The 12,621-nt window shown below is 40.2% G+C and overlaps 1 protein-coding gene across 1 annotated transcript in view; it reads right to left on the bottom strand.

Moving 5' to 3' along the window:
- Nucleotides 1-11,653, bottom strand: part of f5 (coagulation factor V) — a 119,317-nt gene extending 107,664 nt beyond the window's left edge. The window contains exons 1-3 of the mRNA XM_043700875.2: nucleotides 11,397-11,653; nucleotides 11,063-11,154; nucleotides 10,792-10,914 (exon numbers count right to left, since the gene is read on the bottom strand). Of these exons, the coding sequence (XP_043556810.2) occupies nucleotides 10,792-10,914; nucleotides 11,063-11,154; nucleotides 11,397-11,524 (343 nt within the window). The 5' untranslated portion in view covers nucleotides 11,525-11,653. The remainder of the gene's footprint in view (nucleotides 1-10,791; nucleotides 10,915-11,062; nucleotides 11,155-11,396) is intronic.
- Between the last annotated feature and the right edge of the window lie 968 nt (nucleotides 11,654-12,621).

The following is a 12,621-nucleotide window of genomic DNA, read 5'->3' on the forward strand; positions in this document are numbered from 1 at the left end:
TCTACTCACAGGTTAGAAATCCAGTAAAGGATCAGTGTCAATCCATCTACTCACAGGTTAGAAATCCAGTAAAGGATCAGTGTCAATCCATCTACTCACAGGTTAGAAATCCAGTAAAGGATCAGTGTCAATCCATCTACTCACAGGTTAGAAATCCAGTAAAGGATCAGTGTCAATCCATCTACTCACAGGTTAGAAATCCAGTAAAGGATACAGGTGTCAGGGCAATGATAACACTAAAGATATAGGTCAGATCAGAGATAAATACAATGTCTGCAAAAGCAAATGCAAACACACCATAAGGACACACAATGAGACTCACATTAACAAAGGTGTAGAAATGGACTTGAAGGTATGGAATAAGGAGAAAAAACAAACTATTGGAAAGCTTGCTTAGGAATGGAATGTGTGAAAGGAATCACACAATGACAGACAAAGTGTCTCATAAAATCCTAGTAGATCAACAAACTTATAAATTAACATCTGTCCTGGAATGGTTGTCCTGGAATCCATGTTAATTGTTTTTTGGGAAAAATCCAAATATGTTTTAATTATCAATCTCGAGCTTAATGAATACGTTTCATCAGTATGCAATTGGAAAAGGGCAGAATAACTGAGCATGCGGACATACAGGCTACAAGATTAGATGGGATTGAGGTTGACAAAGAGGAGGGTTTAGCAATTTTGGAAGCTCTGAAAATAAATAAGACCCCTGGGCCGGATGGGATTTATCCTCGGATTCTCTGGGAAGCCAGGGAGAAGATTACAGGGCCTTTGGCTTTGATCTTTATGTCATCTCTGTCGACAGGAGTACTGCCAGAAGACTGGAGCATAGCAAATGTTGTTCCTTGTTTAAGAAGGGGAGTCGGGACAATCCTGGTAATTATTGGCCAGTGAGCCTTACTTCGGTTTGCGGGTAAGGTGTTTTTTTTTTAGATTACTTACAGTGTGGAAACAGGCCCTTCGGCCCAACAAGTCCACACCGCCCCACCGAAGTGCAACCCACCCATACCCCTACATTTACCCCTTACCTAACACTACGGTCAATTTAGCATGGCCAATTCACCTGACCTGCACATCTTTGGACTGTGGGAGGAAACCGGAGTACCCGGAGTACCCACACAGACACGGGGAGAACATGCAAACTCCACACAGTCAGTCACCTGAGGTGGGAATTGAACCAGGGTCTCCAGCGCTGTGAAGCAGCAGTGCTAACCACTGTGCCACCATGCTGCCCACCGTGTTGGGAAAGGTTATAAGAGAGAGGATTTATAATCTGCAAGCTAACTGATGTTCATGTATCCAAGTGGCTAGTTTTCTGTCTGTTTGCCCAATGTAATCTTTGTTACAGTTCTTGAAATATATTTTGTAAATGACATTAGTTTTGCTTGTTGTCTGCAAAGGATCTTTCAAGTTCATTAGCTGCTGTTTTAAGTGTGTTGATGGGTTTGTGGGCTACCATGATGCCAAGAGATCTGAGTAGTCTGGCAGTCATTTGCAAGATGTCTTTGAAGTAGGAGAGAGTGGCTAGTGTTTCTGGACTTGTTTTGTCTGCTTGCTGGGGTTTGTTGCTGAGAAATCGGCAGACTGTGTTCATTGGGTACCCGTTCTTTTTGAATATAATGTATAGGTGATTTTCTTCTGCTCTGCATAGTTTTTCCTGTGTTGCAGTGTACGGTGGCTCATTGAAACAATGTTCTAACACAACTTCTAATGCTAATCATTTCTCTAAGCATTCTGTGGACATTTTGCTCTGCAATCCTTGGACAAACAGGCAGGAAACAAGCCATCCAGAATACACAAACATCAACCAGCCACAAAAAGACATGACCCACTCTCACTAGTATCCTTACATACAGATGAGGAAGGAAACCACTTCGACTGGGATAACACATCCATCTTAGGACAAGCCAAATAGAGACACACATGAGAATTCCTAGAAACATGGCGTTCCAACCGGAATTCTATCAACAAAAACATTGACTTGGATCCCATTTACCACCCCCTGAGAAAAAGAACAGGAAATGACATCATCACCGGAAATGACATCATCAACCCAAGGAAACCTAAACACATAAATAGAAAGTGGGCCATGCCACCAGTGCTTCATCTAGAGGCTCACTGATGATGTTACCTAGTATGGTGACGAAACTTCTGAAAATGAACTTTCCAGCTCAGTGAGCAAACCTACATCCATATATATACTTATCAAGGTCCCATATTAGCCGTTCCTTGAATTAGCTCCACATTTAAAACATGTCCATCCCCTGCAGTTTTCTTCCCTATCCTATGTGTCCTAAATCTTGTCTAATGACATCATAATTGCCTTTCCCCCAGTTATACCTCTTTCCCTGTGGTATATATCTATCCCTGCCCAAACATAACCAAATTATGGTCACTATCGCCAAAGTGCTCACCAACCTCCAAATCTAACCGGGCTGGGTTCATTCCCCAGTACCAAATCCAAAATGGCATCACCCCTTGTTGGCCTGTCTATATACTGTGTCAGAAAACTCTCCTGCACACATTGAACAAAAACTTGAACTACTTGAACTATAGTATTTCCAGTCAATATTGGGGAAGTCCCCCATAACAATTACCCTGTTATCCTTGTTATCCTTTGTTATCCTTTCCTCTACATTCCTGGAACAATTAAGAGGCCTATAGAAAACTCCCAATAAGGTGACCTCTCCTTTCCTGTTTCTAATCTCATCAGTGGGCGAGTCCTCAAACGTTCTCTCAGCTGCTGTAATACTACCATGATTAACAACACCACCCCCTCCCCACCCCCCACCTTTTACTATCATCTCTGTTCTTGCAGAAACATCTAAATCCCAGAATCTGCAACAACTATTCCTGTCCCTCCTCTAGCCAAATGAGGATGGCAGGAAGAATGGAAATGCATCGGTTATGGATGTTAACCAAGCTGTAGGGGGTATCCCTCAAGGTTAATTGATGCTGATTAAGCACTTACAGAATCTGAATAAGTCATAGACAGTGTTGAGGCACCATACACTTTACTTGCACATCTGTTGAATGCCTGAGGATGGGATTGACACTAATAAAGAGCTGACTGAATCTGGGAAATGTGAGGACAACAACTGAAAGTTGGTGCCAGTGTAATATATACGCTAGAAGGGGCTTGAAAATGAACAAAAGCCACCAACAAATATGAAGTTTGGCGAAATATGAACATGAGAGAGGTGGTAGATCCACCGATTTGCAAAATGAGGTAACGATGTGGAGGATAGAAAGTACAGTACAAGTGTACCTGGAAATAAACATAGCACTTGGAAAAGATTGCAAAGTTGCAAACAAAACTCTGATCATAGGAAGGGAAGATCTTGATGTAATAGTCCAGAATGAGATAGGGAGGATGACACAAGATTGTTGTTGAATAAGAGCAAGGACTATTAAGCCTGCTAGGAATAGCACAAAAAAAAAGCTCTAATGATCAAGACATTTTAGTGGGTGGTTATTGAAGGATGCCAAATGAAAAGTATTGGAAAACTAGAACGATTTTGGGATATGTACTGAGATACCAGATAGGGAACAGCAGCCTCATCATACAAATAGACATGCATAGAAAAAGTGCTCCCTGATGGGTATATAGAACATAGAACAATATAGCGTAGAACAGGCCCTTCGGCCCTTGATGTTGCGCCAACCTGTGAACTATTCTCAGCTCATCCCCCTATACTATCCCAAAATCATCCATATGCCATATACAAGTCCAAAGCCTGACAACAATTAAGGTGGACATTTGAAATAACAAATTAATTGTAAAGAATCACTATGATTCTTGTGAAAGGGAATTTCATTCAACCAATTTATTGGGGTACTTTGAAGGAATCTGGAGACACACTATACTTGGATACATAGGATTACAGATTGAACAAGTGTCTTAAAAATCAACATGTTTACTTGGAAAGTATTACTTGTACCTTGATAAATCAGATCAAGTCCTCACAGAAATATGAATTTGCATATCGGGTAGAAACACATCAGTTAAGTGACTGAACAAGTTAAATTGATTGGGTACTCAGACTAAAATCCCAACAGTAAGGAAACAGGCTATTCAACCCAACAGATCCTCACTAACCCTCAGAACAGCATCCCACCCTGCCCTATATTGTCCATGGCTAACCCACCTAACCTGTACATCCTGAACACTATGGGCAATTTAGCATGGCTAACCCACCTAACTAGACCTAATGCCAGTCATGATGTATTAGATGGAGTACTATTGTTGAGGAATTCTTCAGATCAGGTAAGACACTAAAACAAATTCAATTCAGAAATTACATGCTCAAGTTTCCAATCTTGGATGACCATGAAGATATGTAGGAGTCCTTTTTACATGTTGATCTTCCTCATGGCTATTTACTATGGCAGAGTTTATCATGCTGCAGGTGGGAAATAAAACATGGTGTCTGTTGGCCTAGGAAGCCAAGAAAATGAAAAGGATTGAAAAGTGTCTTACCTGCTGAAACAATGCTCGTACAATGACAGATACAGGGATTTAATTATCTGATATTCTGAAGGAAATTTTATACAATGAGCAATCTGGGAACTGCATTCCCAGAGAATGTTATGTGGATAACTGTTCTCTTTGAATCAATGACCTTTAAGAAAAGGTGGCACTAGGAAAGGTTTGAGGTTTGACCTTGCCAATATAAAGGAAATGTCAGAAATAAAAGTGATTTCCAAGTAAAATAAGTTTATGTTGTCAGATTGTTTCACATTAAAAAGGTGCTTGCGCCAAACAATCATTGGAAATCTTCAATTGGGAGGTGGGAGGTTGGCTAACGTGGTGCCACTGTTTAAGAAGGGTGGTAAGGACAAGTCAGGGAACTATAGACCGGTGAGCCTGACGTCGGTGGTGGGCAAACTGTCGGAGGGAATCCTGAGGGACAGGATGTACATGTATTTGGAAAGGCAAGGACTGATTAGGGATAGTCAACATGGCTTTGTGCGTGGGAAATCATGTCTCACAAACTTGATTGAATTTTTGAAGAAGTAGCCAAGAGGATTGATGAGGGCAGAGCAGTAGGTGTGATCCATATGGACTTGAGTAAGGTGTTTGACAAGGTTCCCCATGGGAGACTGATTAGCAAGGTTAGATCTCATGGAATACAGGGCGAACTAGCCATTTGGATACAGAACTGGCTCAAAGGTAGAAGACAGAGGGTGGTGGTGCAGGGTTGTTTTTCAGACTGGAGGCCTGTGACCAGTGGAGTGCCACAAGGATCGGTGCTGGGTCCTCTACTTTTTGTCATTTATATAAATGATTTGGATGCAAGCATAAGAAGTACAGTTAGTAAGTTTGCAGATGACACCAAAATTGGAGGTGTAGTGGACAGTGAAGAGGGTTACCTCAGATTACAACAGGATCTGGACCAGATGAGTCAATGGGCTGAGAAGTGGCAGATGGGGTTTAATTCAGATAAATGTGAGGTGCTGCATTTTTGGAAAGCAAATCTTAGCAGGACTTATACACAATGGTAAGGTCCTAGGGAGTGTTGCCGAACAAAGAGACCTTGGAGTGCAGGTTCATGACTCCTTGAAAATGGAGTCGCAGGTAGATAGGATAGTGAAGAAGGCATTTGGTATGCTTTTTTTTTAACTGGTCAGAGTATTGAGTACAGGAGTTGGGAGGTCATGTTGCGGCTGTACAGGACATTGGTTAGGCCATTGTTGGAATATTGCGTGCAATTCTGGTCTTCTTCCTATTGGAAAGATGTTGTGAAACTTGAAAGGGTTCAGAAAAGTTTAAGAATGATGTTGCCAGGGTTGGAGAATTTGAGCTATAGGGAGAGGCTGAACAGGCTGGGGCTGTTTTCCCTAGAGCATCAGAGGCTGAGGGGTGACCTTATAGAAGTTTACAAAATTATGACGGGCATGGATAGGGTAAATAGGCAAAGTCTTTTCCCTGGGGACGGGGAGTCCAGAACTAGAGGGCATAGGTTTAGGGTGAGAGGGCAAAGATGTAAAAGAGACCTAAGGGGCAACTTTTTCTCACAGAGGGTGGTACGTATATGGAATAAGCTGCCAGAGGAAGTGATGGAGGCTGGTACAATTGCAACATTTAAGAGGCATTTGGATGGATATATGAATAGGAAGGATTTGGAGGGATATGGGCCGGGTGCTGGCAGGTGGGACTAGATTGGGTTGGGATATCTGGTCAGCATGGACGGGTTGGACAGAAGGGTCTGTTTCCATGCTGTACATCTCTATGACTCTATAATTGCGGTTAATTGATGAAATATTTGAGTGGGTAAATTTAAAGGGAAACAGATAGGAGTGGTGTGTGGAAGGAGCTGTAAGACCGAGTGGTCAGTAAATTCCAACTGAAGAGGTGCCCTGTTTCCAGTCTCATTAAGTGTCATGGATCTAGATCGACATGCTGGACATCTCAAAGCACTTTACAGCAAGTTAAGCATTTAAGTGTGATGTAGGAAAGGTGGTAATTAATTGGTGCATAGCAAAATCCCACAAATTGCAATGTAATTTGTTTACTGTGATGTTGATTGAGGGATAAATATTGACTATGATGCTAGAGAAAAACCCGTAGTATTCTTCAAAATTATATTCCCTAAAATGGCACGCAGTCTCAGAAAGATCCTAAATAACGTGCCTGAAGATCCATGCAAGACAAATTTTCCTTGACCGGAGGGTGACATAAGTGAAGGCACTAGATATTTTCCTAAAGCAGATAATGGACTTGCAATAGCTCAGCATAATATGACCAGGGAGAATAATGGAGTGTTTTCTTTCCATCCATCCATTGGATATGGGCTTCATGAACAAAAACTACATTTATTACCCATTCCCAATTACTATTGACATGGTAGAGGAAGCCTCTATCTTGAACTACTGCAGTCCATTTAGCGTAGACACATCTACAATGTTGTTACAGAGGAAGTTTCAAGATTCTGATCCAGTGATGATGAAAGTGTTACAATAAATTTTCTAATCAGGCAGAGTGTGAAGTGGAAAATAGCCTGTAGATTGGGGAATGATGTTTTTCTAGGTTGTAGAATTTGCCCATTTGGGAGATGTTGTGGAAGAAACCTTGCTATCATATAACTTGACAAATGGTGGGCACAGTACACTGATGCCTCAAGGAGTTAATATTTAAGATGTTGGATGCAGTGAAAATAACAGATTTATTTCTACTGGATTTTACTTGACCTTTTCAGCTATTTTTAGAATTGCATTCATCTAGGCAAGTGGAAACTTCTTCCATACACTCCTGATTTGTGCATTGTACATGATAGAATGGATCTGAGGAGTAAGGAGATGAGTTCCTTGCAGAACAAGCAAACTCAAACTACTCTTGGAGCCATAATGTTTATTTGGTTGGTCCTGTTAAACTTCTGGTCAATGGTAACACCTTAAGTGCTGATTGTGAAGGATTCTGAGATGCTAATGCTGCTGTATGTCAATGAAGGCAGTTAAAGTTTTCTCTTGTTGCAAATGGTTGATTCCTGGCATTTGCATGGCATTAATGTTACTTTTCACTTACCAGCCCAAGCCTAAGTTTTGTCCAGGTCTTGCTGAAAGCAGACACAGAATACTTCATTATCCGAGGAACAGCAAACAAAACAGATCCATATATAACCATCAGTGAACATCCCCACTTGAATCTTATTTGCGAGAGCAGATCACAAGGAGCAACTGAAGTTGGTTTGGATGATTGGAGTTGATTAATCAGTGGTCAATTTAGCATTGGAAAAACAACCGTCATTTGTATTTAATGAATTTTATTATTAAATGTGTATAACTACGTGAATAATATTGTTAAGATCATAAATTGATCAGTAATACTTACTATGCAATGGATTCAAACCCATGTCTAAAAGTGGCAGTTAAGATCACAATGATGGAGGGAGGAAGATTGATGTGACCTTGTGTCCTTTGAATGGAATTTGCTTGTTCACCCCTTTACTAAAAGTAGTCTTTGCCAGTCAGCTTCATTATGAACCAATTGCTTTTAAACTTGGATTAACAAAATCAGATTAAGTTACTTGATCAGACATGTCTGGACCAAATTTCCAAACGAGTATTAACTGTGTTGTATTCAGGGGCTGCAATCTTAATGTGCAACATACATTGGAATTTCACTAAAGCCTAGAATACTTATGTGAATTAATCGTGAAATTAAAAGATATTAAGAAAATATTGTGCTCTAAATGAAAATATGATATGGGAATAAAAAAACCCACTGAATAGCTAGTGCCTTGTGATTGATCTGAACATTTACAAAGTATACGCTATAGAATTCCTGCAGTCGTTTCTGGATCGTCTGCTGCAACCATGGTGGAATGGCAATGCAAATTCAGGAGGTATATCCAGTTAAGCAGATTCTTATTGATTCCACCAAAATTATGGTGAGAAATGAGTAGAATATTAATTAATAATTAGGAATGTTTCTACAATCTGCCCGCAGCAATCTCCTGTTACAGGCATTTTTGTTTCTCAAAAGAAACACAAATAGCCCAATAAAATATTGATACCATTGGTTAAGATGGGGGGGATGGGTGGAGTGGGATGTTACTAAAATCATTGGCTGACAGGACTAAAACTCATGGAAGTAATACAAACAAAATGTCCTGATGTTTTCCTCCTCTAATAGTAACATCTTTACACCGTAAAGACAATTGGCTAAAGTGTTAAATCCAGTAACACCTTCTATCAAAGCCACCAACCAAAGCACATCTCAGCATGGATCCAAGTTAAGTGTATTTAGTGGCCCAGAATGTTGCCAATATTCACCTGATGATAGCCGAGATTTTCAAAATAAAATCCCAAAATTTCACTTTAATTGCCATTTCTGAAATTAAGAATACTGTATTGTAAAAAATGCAGATCAGTACATTTGAAAACTATTCTGTTTGACAGAGTTGACTGCTACTTGTTTCTGCAAATGGGTCAGGAATCAAAGTTTTTTTTGTGTGTGCGTGTTAGTGTCCATGTGTTTATATAGAAATAAGGCACTTCTATGTAAATTGCACAATCCTGCCAGCAGTGTTTACAGGTTCATGGTTCAACGAATGCCTATTTATGGACTTCTGTAGGTTTAGCCTTATAAATTGTCAATGCTCAAACATATTGTTGAATTGCAAGATTCCAATAGTTTTAATATTTTAATTGAGCACAAAAGCTGGCACAACACTCCAGATTATAATGAAACAAAACAGAAATGAATTTATATCTAAACATGGTTTTATAATTTTAAAATCTTATTATTTTTATGTTGTTTTCCCACAATTGCCCTTCTTTTATCTTGATAGTTTTGATGCATAAGATACCTTACTGCCTTTGATTCCTCACCTGAAAAATAGTGAAGCTAGTAAGTAAACCAAATCATTATTGTGTAATTTCCTCTGTAGGCCTTCCTTCTATTCAGTATCACTAATTAATACCATGTCAAAGATCAGAAACTCACTGGGGTGTTAGGTAAGGGATGTTGGCAGAAAGAAAGGGATGGAAGAAATGAAAAGGTATAACCATTTGAAGGATCCAAGTTCAACAGGTAGTAGAGAAGGCATGAGAAATGTTGGCCTTTACTTCAAAGAAATGGGAGTATAACAGTAGGACAAACACTATACAAGACACTATTTAGACCACATCTTGAATACTGAGAACTGTTCTGATCCCTTTAGCAAAGAAAAGGTTTACTAGCATTGGAGGCAGTCTAGAGAAAGTTCACTGGGCTGATTCCAGATATGAAGAAATCATCTTATGAAGTGGCGTGGGTTGGGCCTGAAATTTAGGAGAATGAGATTATATTATTGAAACATTCAAGATTCTTAGGGGACTTGACAGGATGGATGCAGAATGGCTGTTTCATTTTATCAAGGAATCTAGGACCAGAGAGCATAATCTCAGAATAAAGGGGTCACCCAGTTAGGAAGAGATCAGGAAAACTTGCCTCAGAAGTTACTGAATTTGTTGAATTCCTTAGCCATTAATCAGTCAGGGAATTGAGGGTTATGGGGATGGGAAAAGGCAGGAAAGTGGAGTTGAGGATTATCACATCAGCCACTGAATGATAGAGCAGATTTAATGGGCCAAATGGACTTCATCTCTTCCCATATCTTATGGTTTTCTGGACTGCAACTCTACCAACTTACGTTTGGTTTCAGGTTCCAAAGATGTCAATGCCCACAAAAAAAATCAACGTCAAATTCAGTTTTTTTTAATGAATGATCCCAGCATATAGCTTCAGCAATTTTGGAGCTTGGGAAGAATTTGACACTGGGTGAAAGTGAGGGCTGCAGATGCTGGAGATCAGAGTCAAAAAGTGTGGTGCTGGAAAAGCACAGCGGGTCAGGCAGCATCCGAGGAGCAGGAGAGTCGACATTTTAGGCATAAGCCCGCCATCAGGAATGAGAATTGACTCTAATTTTAAAAATACACATTTGATACCCAAGTTCCTCACAGTGAACTATGTAAGCAAAGTCTACTGAATCCAACTTTTTGAAAAATAGATGAAGATTTGTAAAATGTTAAGATCTTAATTAAAAATACTCCAATACTCATTCTCCAAAAAATACTGACTGAATTCCAGTTATTGTAATTAGTGTCAGGGGGTCTACCATAGAACTCGAGATACATCTAATTAACTTGATCATGCATGTTACTACATACCTCTATAGCAGATTGAACTTAAACCTAGGTCTCCAGGCTGTAAGGAACGAACATTACCATTGCAACACAAGATACCCACCCCCCATTGAATTATCCACTTGGAACATATTGCTCAAGGGTCAAATCCAATCTTACCAACAGCTGATTGTCCATTCATTATTCCCTGTGGACGAATGTTGAAAGGATAAGGAGCCTTGTTCTTGAAATGGATCTGTAAAATATCTCCTACTTCTGCTCGTAGAGTGGGACCCATCAACCCTGCAACAAGTAAAATGAGAGATTGCAAAAGCAAATTGTAATCAAAATCTAAATATAAAATCAATTGTAGGAAATAGCAATAACAAATTTTAACTCAGGGAGCATCGCTTGATTTTTCAGCATATTTGATCACATTTTAATAAGTTACCTCTCCAGTCTGGGCCAGGCTTTTCTCTGGTAAAGTCAGCGTCATGGTACTCCTTGTAAACAATCTTGTCATAGGTGTCCATTTCAGCAGAACTGAAAACATGCCATTCAGAAATATTAATTTAGCCTTAAAAAGGCAAACAATGAATGAGCACCACAAATGTAATGACTGAAACAATTTAACGATATGTGGGGGAAAATCAAAATCACTGGCCGATGGGTTAAGTTTGGAAAAGTCATAATAAACGTTTCAACAAAGATTGACTGGTAAGGAACAGGCTTAAACAAAGTCCCCAGAATCAATAATTGAATGCTGTTTAGTTGTGGAGATGTACCTTTCTCCCTTGTTTCCGGAATAAGTCCAATTGATTTCTACAGCAGCCAAATGGTGCAGCCTGTTCACTGACAATCCGCCCTGGAGGAGACATGAAATTAACAGCAGGAGTGGGCAGCAGCACTTCATGCTGTCGTCCAGGCCAAATAAATCGTTTTGCACAGACTTGTCCTGCTTTACTTGAAATCTGAGTTTGCAGTCCTGCTCCAGTCACCGGGGGGTTAGACCTTTATCTTGCTACCTACACCACATCCATGAGAACATCAAATAACAGATCACCTGTCGCAAGACTCTGTGTAAATATGAGCCACCTACTTTCAGAGCATGGGTCATTGGCAGATATTTTCCGTAAGAGATCTCTACGTGATCAGCAGCAAATTCCATAACAATACAAGCAGTTGTCCTATAACCCCATAGTTGCATTCCAGCGGAAATCTCGCTTAATGGAAATAATGGGCCGATGGGAAAAGTGGGGATGGGGCAGACCAGCAAAAAATAACCCTCACGATCACTCAAAAAATAACCCTCATGATCACGAATGCAAAGTAGAGCTCTTCTTGAATGAAGACTTAAATCATAATTATTAACACAAACAAAGTAAACTTAACACATGACCTTGAAAACAAATTGTGAATGCAGGGAAAGAGGATCATCATCACCATAAGAACAAACTAGAAAGGCAAACGGTAAGTTTAAGAGTAATGCAGTCCTGAAAGGATTATATAGGGCTTCTCTAGGAATTATACAAGAAAAGTATTGTCTCAGAGGGAGAGCAATGAACATTCATTAGTTATAATTTTTGAGATGACGCTGCTCAATGCATTGCTCACAGGCTCTGATGGCAGTTAAATTGGCACACATGCAGAACGACACGGAAACTTCAGCACTGATATCTACACACGTGCAGAACGACATGGAAACTTCAGCACTGACATCTACACACGTGCAGAACGACACGGAAACCTCAGCACTGACATCTACACACTATGCACAACGACACCGAAACTTCAGCACTGACATCGACACACATGTGCAGAATGACACAGAAACTTCAGCACTGTCATTGACACACGTGTGGAACGGCACAGAAACTCCAGCACTGACATCGACACACATGCAGAACCGCACGGAAACCTCAGCACTGACATCTACACACGTGCAGAACCGCATGGAAACTTCAGCACTGACATCTACACACGTGCAGAACAACACAGAAACTTCAGCAC

The sequence above is a fragment of the Chiloscyllium plagiosum genome, unplaced genomic scaffold (genome assembly GCF_037043375.1).
Source record: "Chiloscyllium plagiosum isolate Xiang-an unplaced genomic scaffold, Cpla_swu_hap1 HiC_scaffold_12, whole genome shotgun sequence".
Classification (NCBI taxonomy): domain Eukaryota; kingdom Metazoa; phylum Chordata; class Chondrichthyes; order Orectolobiformes; family Hemiscylliidae; genus Chiloscyllium; species Chiloscyllium plagiosum.